A 15,123-nucleotide genomic window follows, 5' to 3' on the forward strand; every position below is an offset into this window, starting at 1 on the left:
TCCTTGACTGTGAGCTCCTCAGCACAGCAGCTGTACCTCTAGTCTGGCGCCTGACAGATGGTAGATGCTAAATCAATATCTGTTGTCTGTTAGAATGGGTGGCATTCCGGCAGTGAGAATTAGATGAACGAAGGTGTTCAGAGGTTTGGGGGGAAATGAATAGTTTAATTTGGCTGGAGTATGAGGAACAATAGGAAGAGGTAAGATGGGAAGTTCTCTTAGGTAATACTTTGAAGGGACATGAAAGTCAACTAGAGGGAGAAGATGGGCAGATGAAAGATACTTTGCTAGGCAGTGGACAGTCAATGAAAGCGTTTGAGCAGAGGTCTAATATGATGAAAAATAAATTTATTTTAAACCCAACAGAGTCCCTCCCATACATATACTCAGCTTTCTATTCATACTCAGATTCACCTCCCATCTACCCATCCACCCCTCTCCCCAAGCTCCCGCAGCAGCTTGCCCTACCCCTTTACCTGCTTCCTGACTGGGCATGGGATGCAACACATGGGCTGCTCCCCTCTCAGCCAGAGGACATGGGGGCCTCAACTCCCTGTCTTTTCCTTCCCTGCCTGGGGCTGGGAAGCAGGCCAGGGTTAGCTGAGGCTGGCTGGCAGGCAGCTGGTGGTGCCAGGGGGAGCCTGTGCAGTGCCAGGTGGTTCCTTGGGTTCCACGCTGAGCCCATGACCCCGATAACCTTGTGCCTGTGCCTGCTCTCACTCCACCCCAATCCAGGCTATGGTATCAGGGAAGTGGCAAAGGGCCAGACAAACCCAAAGGACTTTGGTTCCATCTCTACAAAAAAGGCACTCTGTGAGTCAGCCTGTTCCCCTCCAGGATTGCTCCTCCCCTACCCAGCTCCTGTTTCCGATGCACGTACAGCCCGTACACACCGTGTCTGGGACACTGTACAGTAAGCCACATGGCTCTCCTGTGCCCCAGCCCGTGGCCCCCTCTGTTGATCTCAGCCCCTGCTCCAGGCCCCACTGTGCAACTGCTGCTGCTACTGCTGCCCTTGGTACCTGCCCATCCCCAGAGCCTGTCCCGGATGCAGGGGACTCCCTCTGTGGGAGGAGATTCATCTGAGGAAGATGATCCACTGGGCGAGGAAGACCTGCCCAGTGAAGAGGATCCACCTGTAGAGGAGGATCCACCTGGAATAAAGACTGAAACAGAAGAGGACTCTCTGAAGTTAGAGGATCTACCCACTCCTGAGGCTCCCAGGGACACTCAAATGCCCCAGAACAATGCTGACAGGCACAACAAAGGTAAGTGGTCATCAGCCCTCCAAATCTAGGCTCCAGGAGGTTTGCATCCCCTTTCACTAAATCCCCAGCCCAGGCAGGGATTACTCAGGGAAGGAGGGGAGACTGTGCTCTGACAGTAGCCTTTCCCAACCCCAGGTGCTCTCAGGCTACTAGATCCTTCCTCCCTTTCAGAGCTAAAAGGGGACGGATGGGGAGACAAAAATGGAGCACAGATGAAGAGAGAGGAGTAGGAAGAGGGCGGAAAGAAACAGGAAGGCTGGAAAGGAGAAAGAGATTAGAGATGTGGAGCAAAAACATAGGTAGAAGTAAGTATGAAGGATGAGAAGGGGAAAGGTGGGGGGGGCACAGAGGAAGTAGGAAGGGTTCACCTGCTCTTCCTACAGGTGAAGAAGCAGATCTAGGAAGAAGGAAACGCTAGTAGGGGGGCCCTGGTATCTTGATATCCAAGCCAAGAACTTCAGGGAAAGAGTTTGGAGACCAGACAGGGAACAGGGATGAGTGGGGAGGAGGGATAGGTAAGGGAGAAAGAAAAAATGCTCTACCTGTTTGGGCCTGGGAACTGAGGCCCCAGCCCATTTTACCACACAGGGGTTGCAAACTGGTATCTCCACCATCAGGAGGATCGCTGCATGGCCCACTACGCTGTGCTGTTATGTTTGGCTGCACTCTTGCGCTTTACACCTGGCCAGCTTTAGGCATTTCTGTTAGCTGCTATGTCCCTGCGGGGCATCTGAGTTTGTGAAGCCCTGCTGGTGAGGGGGTCCTACCTCATTCTGGCTACCAGAGAGGGCTGGGCTCAAAGACCAGACTCCTAATCATTCTCATTTGCAGGGGATGACGACCGTCATTGGCGCTATGGAGGTGAGACAACCACCCAGTCTGGGGACCCAGCTCTGCTGATCTGTCCCCCAACCATCCCTGAATGCTAGTCCTGGCGTCCCATCCACCGCGTCCACATCTGCCAGTCCCCAACACGGCCCGCTACCTATCTCTGTGCACTTCTATTCTGCATTCCTAAAAGTTCCTGTTCTTATCACTAGACTTCCTGTCCGTACTCTCCCACCACAGGCGACCCGCCCTGGTCCCAGGTGTCCCCAGCCTGCGCTGGCTGCTTCCAGTCCCCAGTAGATATCCGCCCGGAGCTCACCGCATTTTGCTCGGCCCTGCGACCCCTAGAACTCTCTGGCTTTGAGCTCCCGCCACTTCCAAAACTGCGCCTCCTCAACAACGGCCACACCGGTGAGGCGGTCCCAGGGCGGAGCCTCAGGGAGGGGGCGGGGGCTACCTGGGGACTGGATAGGGCCTTGGGAAGCTTGCAGTTCAGGCTGGCTCATAGGGGTGGGGCGGGGTGCGACTCCCGGGCTCACCTGCTCTCCCCGTCGCACCCCCGCAGTGCAGCTGACTCTGCCTCCGGGGCTGGTGATGGCCCTGGGTCCGGGACGGAAGTACCGAGCCCTGCAGTTGCACCTGCACTGGGGGTCTGCAGGTCGCCCAGGCTCCGAACACACAGTTGACGGCCACCGTTTCCCAGCCGAGGTGAGCGTGCAGCTGTCCTCTGTGGGACCAAGGGGGCTCTGCAGAGGGGATCTAGCCCATTCCTACCCGCCTGTTCTCACCAGATCCACGTGGTTCACCTCAGCACTGCATTTGCCCAAGTCGACGAGGCCTTGGGGCGCCCAGGGGGCCTGGCCGTGTTGGCCGCCTTTCTGCAGGTACAGCCCTGGCCACCCCCACTCCCAGCTTCCCCATACCCCCAAGCTCCGTGTGTCTTGCCCCCAGAGACGCACCGCAGCACACTAACCCTGGTACCTGTTTATCCTCATTCACTCATTAGTTCATTCATTCAACACTCACTGTGCTGGAGGCACCGGGCCTCAGAAAGGATTCAGAAACCATGGTCCATGTCTCTAATGAGCCCACAACCAGTGAAGGAGGCTGTTAGGGTAGACATATACAAAGGACAGAGTAAAAGATGTAGTCAGGGAAGGCTTCTCAGAGGAGATGAAACTTGAAGACTTCACTAGTGGGAAAGAAAAGGAGAAAATGGTATGTGCAAAAGACTCAAAATATGGCCCATTCAGGGAATGACGTATGTAATGAAGTAGATATGAGGAAGAGTAATTTCTCTAATGCTCCTATAACAATAATATTCCCTTTGTGAAATGTCATAAAGTTTAAAGAAATGGTGACCACTTTGGACCTGTAATACACTGATTAAAGGAACCAAGTAAAATGGAGGGACGATGGGACACGTGCTAGGCTTACTCACACCCTGACTCCTTAACACCGGCCTCACAGCACAAAGTTCAGTCAGGTACCTCAGAAATAACCTCACCTTGCTCCAAAAGTCAACACATGGATTGTTAAGATGAATGCAGAGGTAACGTGAATACAAAGGTCATCATGGTTTTCAGGAGCCAGGCCCAGCTAATGAGGGCCCTGTATCCCAGTGGCCCACCTTCCTCCTCCTTCTCCAACTTGCCATTGAAAATGAGCCTGCCTAGCTTGTGAGGTTAGTTTACAGAGTAAGAATAAATCAACTCTGAGGAATAATACGTAAGATCTAGTGTTCTCCCAGCATCCTCAGACCTGAGGAATGAGGGAGGACTGCGGGAACTGTCAGGCTTTTGGACATTGCCCTAGATACATGAATTACCCGTCTTGCACTGTCACCTCCTAGGAAGGCCCAGAAGAAAACAGCGCCTATGAGCAGTTGCTGTCACATTTGGAAGAAATTGCTGAGAAAGGTATGAAGATGTGGTCCCTCCCACAGGGAGAGTGTTGATGTGTGAACTGGACAACTATGGTCTTGATAATAACAATGAAGCTGAACAGAGGCAAATTTCTGCCCACAGGTTTTATGGTTTAAAACCAAAAACCAACCAAACAAACAACAACAAAAAACAAAACAGAACAAAATAAGACAAAAAACAAATAAGACCAAAAAATAGTGTTTGGAACTTCAGGGGTTGAATCTGGAAAGTTAAAATTTTTCTGAGAACTATCTCTTCTCCTCAACAAGCATGAAATAACTTAAATTTGTAAATATTTATTTATTTGGGGGAAATCTTTTCCTTCTTTGGATCATCTTATTTTTATTTTTGAAAAGGTTTTATTTACTTATTTTTAGGGAGAGGGGAAGGAAGAGAGAAAGAAAAGGAGAGAAACATCAATGTGTGGATGCCTCTCATATGCCCCCAACTGGGGACCTGGCCTGCCACCCAGACATGTGCCCTGACTGGGAATCAAACTGGTGACCTTTCAGTTTGCAGGCCAGCGCTCGGTCCACTGAGACACAACAGCCAGGGCTCTGGGTCATTTTAAATTTCACCCTAATGGGCCTTAAGTTTTGCTAAACTAGAGGGATCTGTGCTTTTTGAGTTTTGGTCTGTTTTTTATAGTTATATATTTATTTACAAGTTATTCAGCTCATTTTACTTTTTGATTTACTCTGAACTTAAATCTGTGGTCTAGCATGTTATCATAGAATGCAAACTAAGAGTGAAGACTCAGAGGGAGGAACTGAGGAGCAAGTCTCTTACTCTGTGAGGCTCCAAAGCCTTTTACTTTCTCCTAAGTTATCTTGTGCTAAGTTATGGGAAGGGATACATTTAATGAAGAAGCAGTCTCAGGGAGGTGAGTCAGCTTGGCTTCTGGGATCTGAAACTGTATCCCTATACCCCAAAGCTTTGGAGGGGAGCTATCTAGGTGAGATTCTAGCACAGGTCATTTCTGCAGACTCAGAGACTTGGGTCCCAGGACTGGATGTATCTGCACTGCTGCCCTCTGACCTCAGCCGCTACTTCCGATATGAGGGGTCTCTGACCACACCCCCGTGTGCCCAAGGGGTCATCTGGACTGTGTTCAACCAGACAGTGAGGCTGAGTGCTAAGCAGGTGGGGCTGGAGCATGTGGGGATGTGGGGGATGTGGGGAAAAGGGGGATAGAATGAGGTGAGGAAGAGGAGGCATAATAAAAGCGCTGTGTGGGGGGAAGAGAGGGACATGGAAGGTGAAAACCTGAGGTATGGGCTGTGAGTAGACCTATGATCCTTTTGTTTCCTTGTCCTGAGCCCTCCTTCCACTGTCTAATGACCTTGCTAGCTCCACACCCTCTCTGACTCCCTGTGGGGACCTGAGGACTCTCCGCTACAGCTCAACTTCCGAGTCACGCAGCCTTTGAACTGGCGAACGATTGAGGCCTCCTTTCCTGCTGAAGCTGAGCGGACTGCTGAGCCAGGTGCAGCTTGGTCTGGTATTGTGTTACCATGTCCCCCAGCCCCCGGTCTCTCATCATCCCATGTGTCCTCATTTTTTGTGTCCCTGGTGGTCACAGCCTCGGCTCTAATGTCTCCCTTTTCTCTTCAGTCCACCTGAATTCCTGCCTTGCTGTTGGTGAGTCTGCAGCCCTTCTCTGGCTCCAGATACCAGGGACAACCCTTGGCACAGTTCAGTCCCTGGGGCTCGTTGGGACCACATCTACTGCCTCTCCTTTTCTGCAGAACAGATCTCTAGCCCCATTAGGATAGTGTCGAATCAAGGTGGGGGGGTTGCTTTATTGCCCCCAGGACAGGAGTTGGTCAGAATGAACCACCAGAAATCTAGCACCCTCCTTCACAAACAACCTCTTTTACATTTTTAGGGAGGGAAAACGGTGGTTATCTTATCCTTTCTTGGGTATTCATCTCCATCCCTTGCTGGTCTCTTCTAGATGTGCTAGAGTAAGTTAGGGTTGTGGGGAGATATACAGAAGTAGGCCCTTAAGAGTCCTACTGACTTCTCTTCACACTCTGAGGCAGCCTCTCCTCTCCCTACAGGTGACATCCTGGCCCTGGTTTTCGGCATTCTCTTTGCTGTAACTAGTATCGCCTTCTTTGTGCAATGGATAAGGCAGCGAAGGTATGTATTATACTGACCCTCTCCCTCAGGCGCAGCCCACTTCCTATGTGGAGTCCAGAACAGCTTCATGCAAATTACACACAAATGAGCTCACCCTGGGCCAGTTTTCTGATTAGGCTTCCTTGTCGTGTAGACATCCAGGTGGGGCCAACGGGACTGTTAGCTACCATCCAGCAGAGGTCACAGAGACTGTTGCCTAGAGGCCTGGAACGTGGGGAATGTGCAGCAAGAAGCCAGCCAGAGGAATCTGAGGGGGAGCTAGACTTTGTTCTAGCCTGCGTATTACACCACTTCCTTTCTAATCACTAAAGTTTTTTTTTTTTTTAAGTTTCTAATAAAATATGTGGAAGGTACTTTTGTTCCCCAAATCAGGGTGGTGTATCTATTTCTTACTGCTGCTGTAACAAATTATCACAAACTTAATGATAATGAAATTTATTCTCTTAGATTTCTGGAGGTCAGAAATCCAAACTGAATCTTGTGTGCTGAAGTCGGGGTGTCAGCAGGGGCTGGTTCTTTCTGGACACTGAGGGTAGAATGTTTTCTTGCCTTTTTCAGCTTCTAGAAGCCAAGCATTCCTTGGCTTGTGGCCCCTACCTCACATCACTCTCACCTCTTGCTTCCATTGTCACATCTCCTACAACTGCTATTGACATATTTGCCTCCCTCGTATAAGGACCCTTGTAATTACATTGGGCCTATCCAGATAACCTAGGATAATCTCCCCATTTCAAAATCCTTCATTTAATCACAAGGTCCCTTTCCCATGTAAGCTAACATTTTCAAAGGATTAGGGCATGGACACCTTCAGTGGGGAGCAGGCATTCTGCTACCAGGAAGGGGGCACAAATGACTGAGATTGTTGACAAGGCCAAGTGTGTGTGTGTGTAGACCAGTGTATGTGACTGGGGGTAGGGCAGGCTCTGTCTCTAAGCTTAAAATCACATTGAGGCTTTTGGGCTTTTACCCTGTTCAAGTAGAATCTATGTAGCTTTGCAGTTTTGCCTTCAGATGGTGTGGTCTGGCTCTGCCGCATGCTGGAATGAATGGAGCAGTGATGCTGACAGCAGCTCCTTTGCCCTTTGGGGAGTTAAGGGCCAAGATGTACTCCCAGAGCCTCTCTGCTTCACACAGCCTGTTCACAAACCCTCCTAAATGAGCATGGCACCCCCACCCCTTGGCTATCATCGAAAAGGAAGTCTTGTCACAGAGCATGGAACAAGGCCCTGCTCATGCAGGGGTCCTTCCAACTCCATTGCTCCCCTCAGGCATCCTCTCAGCCTTTTCCACTTTGGAGAACTATCACCACCATTGCCAACACCAAAGAAAGGCTTACGGGGCCCTGTGATGCCAGTAACATTCGTTTTATTGGGTTGGGACAGCAACTACACCTGGCTGGAGGCAGGGCCAACCCTCACAGGTTGTTGAGTTCCAGCAGGGTCTGGTCCAGGGTCTGGTGAATCTCCACGTTCTCCTCCTTGGCACTGGCCAAGGTCTCTGTGAAAGGAAGCAGCACATAAGGAGGGGGAGGGGGGACACATGGGGAGGCACGGACAGGGGATGTGACAAATAGACATGGAGTGGGCTGGAGGCACATGAAGACAAGCACTCAGGGATCTGACATCCCTGCGGTAGGGGCAAATGGAGGGATTGACCAGGACGGACATGGATACCTCATTCAAGGCTTTGGGGTCTTACAGGTGGGATGGGAAGACCTGAATCATAAACTAATTTATCTTCCTTCTTTAGAAGTTTTAAGAGAGTTGGAAACAGAAGGAAAGACAAAGACTGAGCCAGGAAAGGGAAGGGCAGACAGACATGAGGCAGAAAATAGACCTGTAGTAAAAACCCCACGTGGCTGGAATCCAGTGTTTTTCCAAACTTCATCTCAGACCTTCCACAGCCTTCTTGCCCCTCCCCTGCACCTCACCACCCCATCTCCCTTCTGGTCATTCCTAGAGATCCTTGAACCCCAGCTCAGTGCTCTGAGGTCAGTGCCAGGCCTGGGCTGCAGGGCACCAGAAGGCTCATGATGACCGATGGGGTCATCATACCCACATGCAGCAGTGACAGAGTGCAGACTGGGAGTGCCCATGCAGAAGGGATTTTGGTGTGGGCAACAGAGTTTTGTGGGTGTCACAAGATTGGGGGTGTCCATAAGAGCCAAAGTCTCAGCAGTGCTTTTGTGGGGGTGAAGGAAGTGTTCTCTGGAGGGCAGGAAAACAGCATGGAGACCAAGTTGAGTTTATTAAGCAGTAGAGAGAGGTAGAGGCTGGTGGGTGGAGGTGGGGAGTGGATTGATAGAAGGAAGAAGCAAGTGCCAGGGTGGGCAGCACATGTGATGGGTGCTCTCCTAGGCTATGCCCAGTCTGGCTGTACGATGTTGGCAAGTTTTGCTCCTCCTGGCTGATCCCTCCTCAGAGAGAGAGCGGAAAGGAGAGGACAGAGGGGCCGAGGGGGCCACATTGGTGAGGAGCTCAGAGAGAGGTGATGTCATTGAGTGCGTTGTCTAGTTCCTCGCTGATAGCCTTGTACTTCATCTTCTGTGCATAGACTTCATCTGGAGGGGGTCCAGGGATGGGTGGGAGTGTGGGGAGAGGGAACAGAAGGAAAGAGGGGAGGAAGGAGGAGGATAATGGAAAGAGAAAACAAGAATCAGAGAGAGGTGGACAAAGATCAGTAAGAAAGCCAGGTCAGAGAGCAGGCTAGACAGTTGTAAGGGCTCCCTGCCCCACTCTGTGTACCTAGTCTCTTTTGTCCTTCTCTGTACCCTACGTTCCTGCCTCCTCTAGGGACCTCGGGGCACAGTGCTTTGGATAAGCAGGAGTGCTTTCTTCAAGGGGAGGGTGCTAAAGCCAGAAAAATCTAAAATCCTATAAAGTTGGAGATAAAATTGAAGCTTGCCTGAGACTGGAAGCAAGAGAGATCGGAACTACGAAAGTGAAGGGTCATTGTACAATAGAAAGAAAAGACAGTTTTAGGCACAATGTTGATGATAGTGAGAAACAGTCATAGACTAGCAAATACCTGGATGATTGTTTTCACCAAATCTAGCTTAAAATAATACTTTTCATTACTGTTGTCTTGCAAACACTAGATATTAAACCAAATAGCTCTCTGTGTAATAAAGAAGTCTCTGTGATATATAGTTCTACCATGCTGCACTTGGAGACAGAACTGTCTAGATCAGTGCTACTCTAAGTGGCATCTGACGACAATCAGCAGCACCAGCTTTACTGAGAGCTTGTTAGCTATAAAAATTCTCCAGCCCAAAGTCAGCAATCATGTCGGAGTAGGACCCAGGAACCTGCATTTTAAAACCTCTGGGGGTTCTCAAGCACACTCAAGTTGGAGAAGCACTGGGGTTGTAGCCGGTTACAGTGCTTAAACAGTAGGCACTGACCGCCAGAGTTTGTGGAGCACTAGGTGGTCCAAACCTAATTTCTCGGTGGCATATATAATGGGATGTGAAGGTAAGGGACAGACTGATAGTCATGGGGAGTGCAGTTTTGGGGGTACAGGAGATATCCCTTTTACCTTCAAGGTCATCAATGGTTTTCTCCAACTTTGCCACAGACCTTTCAGCAAACTCTGCTCGGGTCTCAGCCTGGGAGTAAAAGCAAGCGTGGAAATGACAAAAAGTGAGGCCCTTCCAGACACTTTCACTGAAGTCAATCTTCTCTTCCATCCCTGCCTCCAAATTTCCCGCCACAGGAAGTCTCTGGTAGGGACTGGGGGGCTTGAAGGGAGGGTGGAGACTGGTAGGACTCTCACCTCCTTTAGCTTCTCCTCCAGCAGTTTGATCTCCTCTTCATACTTATCTTCTTTGGTGGAATACTTTTAAGGACATATACATGCCATTAGTAGACTGCCTCCGCAAATCCTTCATTTCTCCAGAGCCCCACAGACTACTCATGATCTTGTCTCCATGGAACACCCAGCCCCACCCTGCCTGGGCCTGTCACCTCCCTGCAGGACCCCATCCTCACTGCCCTTCTACCCCCCTCTACCTTGTCCGCTTGAGCTTCCAGAGATTTCAAGTTGTTGGTAACAATTTTCAGCTCTTCCTCTAGGTCCCCACATTTACTGCAGGGTGTGTGTGGCAGGATGGGGTGTGAAGGCACAGTGTGGGGAGACAGTGGAGATGATGGCACAGTGGGGGAGGGGTGGAGGAGAGAAGAGAAGAGCAAAGTTGTGAGAGTGACAGCAGGCAGAGTTGGAAGCCCCAGGCCCTTCCCAACCCCCAGCAGATGAGAGAGAGCAGCCTGAGATGGAGGGGAAGTGAGACGGGAGAAGATGCCATTGTCCCGAAAGGTCCAGAGAGGTCACTACCTCCTCCTCTGAGGCCATCAGGGACTTGAGGGCCTGGTCCATGGTTCGAAGTTCCTCCTCCAGCTGCCTGGCTCGGCTGGGGGCAGCGGTTAGGGGTCAGGGGACAGAACCTGTCCCTATGGCCCCAAGTCTGAGAAGCTGCCTCCCCGCCGTGCAGAGTGCCCCACAGCCATGGGCTCGAGCTAAGTTCCACTTGCCGCACCAGCGTCTCCTTACCTCTCAGCCACCTCAGCTCTCTCTTCTGAGCGCTCCAGCTCTCCTTCCAGGATCACCAGCTTCCTGGCCACCTGGAGTGAGAGGGGAGAGAAAAGGAACAGGTCTATGGTGAATGATTGGGGATGTTTGGGGCTTGGGAGTGAGAAGGAAGCGGAGCAGGGCTGTCACCTCCTCATATTTGCGATCTGAATCCTCAGCGATGTGCTTGGCCTCCTTCAGCTGCATCTCCTGCAGCTCCATCTTTTCCTCATCCTTCATGGCTCGGTTTTCAATGACCTTCATTCCTCTGAGAGGCGGGAAGAGAAGTGGGGGTGGGGTCAGGACCAGCAGAGACAGCCTCCCCCGCCTCCCTGGCTCCACCCCTGAGGGCCCCCTGCCCACCTCTCACTCTCATCAGCTGCCTTTTCAGCTTCCTCCAGCTTTTGCAGGGCTGTAGCTAGACGCTCCTGAGCCCGGTCCAGCTCTTCCTCTACCAGCTGAATGCGGCGGTTCAGGGAGGCCACATCTGCCTCGGCCTGTGGGTCAAAGGTTAGAGATCAGAAAGGCTTCATCAACCCTGGATGAGGATCAGCGAGGCTTCAGAGGATGGTAAGATTCTTATTAGAAAGAACCTAGGCTTCCTGTCGTCCAGATTTAAACCTATTTTTTACCCCCTAATTAACCACGTATCTTCTGCCCAGAGTCTATGCTCCAGCCCCAAATAGCATTCATTCCTCGAGAAGCTCCACTTCCCTGCTACAAGGCCAATTCAGGCACTGTGCATAGTTAGGCTCCCGATAGTTATCTGTATGCAGGTCCCTCTGACCAGTCAGGGAACACTCTTAAGTGCCCTGACCAAGTCTAGGCAGCCCCGATTCCACAGCAGAGCCGGGCCCAGGTAAGGGGGTGGGGAAGAAACAGGCCAACCAGCCCTCAACGCTGCTAAAAATAGCCAACCATGTAATCAAGCTCAAGTGATGTCACCAGTTGCCAGGCAGACTCCCGGAAAGGGGCTCTGGAGGAGGCAAGCCAAACCTGCATGGGACATCCATGGCCGTAGCAAGGGGTTCCCTGCCAAGGCAGAGAGACAACTGGGGGTGGTGCAAGGGCAGTGTGAGTGACAGATACTGTGACACTGATCCTAAAATAGAGAGGCAAAACCATGGTGGTTTTGGAAAAGTTCCATAAAAACTGATGATACCTCGAGAAAAAGAGAGGGCAGAGCAAGAAGGGCGGGCCCCAACAAAGGAAAATGAGACAAGCAGTACATACAGTTCGGTGTTAAGAGCATGGGCTCTGAGTCAGACAGTTGTCTTTGAGCCACGGGTGAGCCACTCAACACCTGGGCAACTTATTTAGTCTCTCTAAACCTCAATTTCCTCTTTTTAAAATCTGAGCTGACAATAGCAATTCCTTCTTTATAGTCTGTTCTGAGACAACACAGTACTTCTAATACTTGATTAATCAACAGGACCATCTAAGAGGCTTATATAATTAAACAGGTTCCCTAGCTCCTTTATTATTATTATTATTTTAAATCCTCACCCGAAGATATGTTCATTGCTTTTGGAGAGAGAGGAAGGGAGAGAGAAAGAGCGAAACCTCAATTGGTTGCCTCCTGTATGCACCCCCACCGGGGATCAAAATTGCAACCTTTTGGTGTACAGGACAAGGCTCCAACCGAGCCACCAGCCAGGGTTCTAGCTCCTTGCTAGATCCACTGAACTGAGATATCAAGGGCAGGAACTTAGATTTTTTTTTAAGCTCCCACATGATTTGATAATTTTGGGAAATAAAATAATATGCAAAAAGCACTTGAGGACACTGCCTGCAGAGTCCACACTTCATAAACGTTAGGTTATCCCTGGCTCTCCCTCAGAGACAAAGACAGAGACCCTGAGATTTAAGATTGGAGAGGAGAAAGGATCAGTGCAGGGAAAGAAGTGAGAGAGAGGAAAGAGATGGGTGGCAGCACTGGGGCAGAGGGGGTTGAAAGCATTTCCTGGGTGGTACTGTAGGGTGGGGGAAACAAAGTACCATATATAGAAAGTAGTAGCTTGTCCTCCAGGTGCTGAAGGCCACCTACAGTGACAAGAGCCCATCACAGGCACAGGGCCAGATGACTCAGTGTGGAAGGACTCTGGGGACAGCACTGGGGGTTGGGAAGAATAATATGGGGACATTGGGGGTGTCTACTCTAGAGAGAGATGAGACTCTATAACTCTAGGAAGTCCTGGGGTCCTCATGATGGGACTGACATTTACCATTTTCTGCTTTTCAAGCTCTTCCCGGTTATGGATGCTGCTCCATAACCACAGACCAGCACTACTGTCCCCACTGGACACATAGGAAGCAGTAGAGAAGGGAGAAATGGAGGAAGGAACTGTAAATACTGTGTTCAAGGTCACAATATAATCTTCAGTAGTTCCCTTTCTACTCTGGCACTGCTGTCCTGCTTCCCCAGCTCTGTCCCTGTCCACCCTCCTTCCCTTCAGCCCCCACCCTACTCCTTGGGTTTCCAGTCTTGCCTCCAGCTACACTGGGCCTTGGTTATTTATAGAGTGTCAGATGGCCAGGGTTGTCTTTGCTAGCAGCTGCAGGTCAGTTCCCTCCTGAGTGCCAGGGCTGGTAGAGAAGCAAAACCGAAGGTTGGAGGTCAGAGAAATCAGCCCAGGGTGGGAATGGGGGGAGGAGATTGGGGAACAGGGAACATGGATAATGGTCAACACAAACAGTAATGTCATTTCTGACTTCATGGTCAGACCGTGTTTATGCTAATCCCCCTATCCACCCAACGCAACAGTAGGCTCATCTTAAACTTAAAACAATCCTGGGTTCAAGGCAAATGGGGAAACTGAGGCAGAGAATGGTACAAGTAACCATGTTCAAAGTTGTATGACCATTCTCCTACCTCAAGGTGGGGGTTGGGAATGATAGGAAGTAGAGAAGTCTGGTTAGGGGGTGTGAGCTGGGCAGAGAAATCTGAGTGAGCAGGACCTGCCAAAGTGGCTGCCCTGACATTTGTGGCCCTGCCCCTTTGCCCCGTGGCCTGGCATGGTCTTGAGGCTGACAGCTTAATGAGGGTAAATGAGGGGCTGTTAGAACCTGAGCTGGGGCCCCAGTGCACAGCAGGGCCACTGGAGCCAGAGGTCAAAGCCAGGGAATTTCTAATGCCCCCCCAGGAGTGTAACTCAAGTCAGATTCCTCCCTCCCTCCTGCCTAACAAACCTACAAATGTTGCTGTAGTCTCCTCTCCATTTTCAGCTGGAGGATTAATTGAGGTGGATGGTAAATTCTTGTATCACCCACCCCCACGATGACTCACTGTCTGATCACTGTACATTCAAAGAGCTGGAGCCAAATGGATTTACAAATCTATGTCCTCTGGGGAAAGTGGTAGGTGGTTTTGATTTTCCCACTAACTCAGATTATTTGTGCAAGCTTGCCCTGGCCTGGGTTCCTAAGAGGAAAACATTTCTGTCCTGGTGTTGGGATATCTAGATCCCCTTTTTCCTTCCTCCTCATATCGAAGACCCCTCCCAGTTTGCTAACTCTCCTACCAACCCCCAGATCCACACTCACGTCGGTGGCCTTCTTCTCGGCCAGCTCCAGTTTCTCCTGGGCGTCCTTCACTGCTTCTGAATACTTTTCCACCTCATCTTCTGTCCCTTTCAGCTTCTTCTGGAGCGCCTGCTGCTCCTCCTCCAGCTGAGAGAGAGGAACCTCCGTTAGCCAGGCCCAGGCTCAAGGAGGAGGCAGGGGTGTGTGTGAAGGGGTACTAAGAGATATTTAGAGGCTATCAGGGAGGAAGAAGGATAGCAGAGGAGGGGCAGTGCAGCCAGGGCTGTTGGAGGGTCTGGGGGCGGGGTGGGGGTGGGTAGAGAGAGCTTCCAGACTCAAGAAGCAGGGCCCATCATTGCTCTGCAAGGGCAGGAGTGGAAACTGGGGGGACAGTGGCTTCCCAGGCCATGGTGGGTGCTAGGAACTGTGGCTCTGGCTAGGTCCCCAGGGGGTACTGTGAAGGTCTAATTTCTCCACTCGACGGCAGAGAGCCTTGGAGAGCAGGCCCTTGGATAGGGGACACAGGGCGGGGCCTACCCCACTCGTTGGGGTGGGGTGGGGCGGGGAGTTGCACCAGGCCCTGGGCCCCCACCTGTTTGCAGCGGTCCTCAGCTTGCTTCTTGTCGGCCTCGGCCTGCTCAGCGCGGTCGATGGCGTTTTCCTTGTCCAGCTTTAGCATTTGCATCTTCTTCTTGATGGCGTCCATGGCTGCAGTGGGGCAGGGGCAGGCCTGCGGCGGTGTGGACCGGGAGAAATGGGCTTGGCTGCGCGGATTGGGCGCACGAGTGTCAAGCGAGGAGTACCTAGCGGAACTGGGTTGTTCCAGCCGCGCGAGTGCCTAAAAGGCGGGGAGAGACCGGGCGGAGCCG

General features: G+C 51.2%; 2 protein-coding genes across 8 annotated transcripts; one reads left to right on the forward strand and one right to left on the reverse strand.

Moving 5' to 3' along the window:
• Positions 1 to 845: 845 nt before the first annotated feature.
• Positions 846 to 6,534, forward strand: CA9 (carbonic anhydrase 9). 4 transcript variants are annotated; one of them, XM_090274372.1, is made up of 11 exons: positions 846 to 1,268; positions 2,100 to 2,129; positions 2,337 to 2,507; positions 2,662 to 2,804; positions 2,888 to 2,980; positions 3,949 to 4,015; positions 5,007 to 5,164; positions 5,372 to 5,522; positions 5,636 to 5,715; positions 6,085 to 6,166; positions 6,300 to 6,365. In XM_090274372.1, exons 1-10 carry the CDS (start codon positions 923 to 925, stop codon positions 6,124 to 6,126), a joined length of 1,281 nt encoding a protein of 426 aa, XP_090130498.1. In that variant the 5' UTR covers positions 846 to 922; the 3' UTR covers positions 6,127 to 6,166; positions 6,300 to 6,365. The 4 variants fall into 4 exon arrangements, with proteins under 4 accessions (XP_090130498.1, XP_090130499.1, XP_090130496.1 ...); XM_090274370.1 differs by having other exon boundaries at positions 848 to 1,268; positions 5,636 to 5,662; positions 6,300 to 6,534; XM_090274371.1 differs by having other exon boundaries at positions 848 to 1,268; positions 5,372 to 5,507; positions 5,636 to 5,662; positions 6,300 to 6,534.
• Positions 6,535 to 7,514: 980 nt separating this feature from the next.
• Positions 7,515 to 15,123, reverse strand: TPM2 (tropomyosin 2). Of its 4 annotated transcripts, none has more exons than XM_090274393.1 (9): positions 14,847 to 15,123; positions 14,276 to 14,401; positions 11,096 to 11,229; positions 10,883 to 11,000; positions 10,715 to 10,785; positions 10,499 to 10,574; positions 9,941 to 10,003; positions 9,704 to 9,773; positions 7,515 to 7,663 (listed from the first exon to the last, which is right to left on the reverse strand). In XM_090274393.1, the coding sequence occupies exons 1-9, from the start codon at positions 14,958 to 14,960 to the stop codon at positions 7,581 to 7,583; spliced, it is 855 nt and encodes a 284-aa protein (XP_090130519.1). In that variant the 5' UTR covers positions 14,961 to 15,123; the 3' UTR covers positions 7,515 to 7,580. The 4 variants fall into 4 exon arrangements, with proteins under 4 accessions (XP_090130519.1, XP_090130517.1, XP_090130518.1 ...); XM_090274391.1 differs by lacking the exon at positions 10,499 to 10,574 and adding an exon at positions 10,177 to 10,252 and having other exon boundaries at positions 14,847 to 15,115; XM_090274392.1 differs by lacking the exon at positions 7,515 to 7,663 and adding an exon at positions 8,395 to 8,726 and having other exon boundaries at positions 14,847 to 15,117.

This window comes from Furipterus horrens, unplaced genomic scaffold (genome assembly GCF_987537825.1).
Source record: "Furipterus horrens unplaced genomic scaffold, mFurHor1.1.pri manual_scaffold_4, whole genome shotgun sequence".
NCBI classification, from domain to species: Eukaryota; Metazoa; Chordata; class Mammalia; order Chiroptera; family Furipteridae; genus Furipterus; species Furipterus horrens.

What these genes read in the sequence shown, in the direction of transcription:
- CA9 (XM_090274370.1), top strand. Translation starts at nt 923, where the DNA reads ATGGCTCTCCTGTGCCCCAGCCCGTGGCCCCCTCTGTTGATCTCAGCC. An exon ending in GGAAGAAATTGCTGAGAAAG is followed by an intron (nt 4,016 to 5,006) that starts GTATGAAGATGT and finishes TCATTTCTGCAG; the next exon opens with ACTCAGAGACTTGGGTCCCA. An exon ending in GCCAGGTGCAGCTTGGTCTG is followed by an intron (nt 5,523 to 5,635) that starts GTATTGTGTTAC and finishes TTTTCTCTTCAG; the next exon opens with TCCACCTGAATTCCTGCCTT.
- TPM2 (XM_090274393.1), bottom strand. Translation starts at nt 14,960, where the DNA reads ATGGACGCCATCAAGAAGAAGATGCAAATGCTAAAGCTGGACAAGGAA. An exon ending in CTGAGGACCGCTGCAAACAG is followed by an intron (nt 14,402 to 14,846) that starts GTGGGGGCCCAG and finishes CCTCTCTCTCAG; the next exon opens with CTGGAGGAGGAGCAGCAGGC. An exon ending in TGGAGGAGAAGCTAAAGGAG is followed by an intron (nt 9,774 to 9,940) that starts GTGAGAGTCCTA and finishes TTTTACTCCCAG; the next exon opens with GCTGAGACCCGAGCAGAGTT.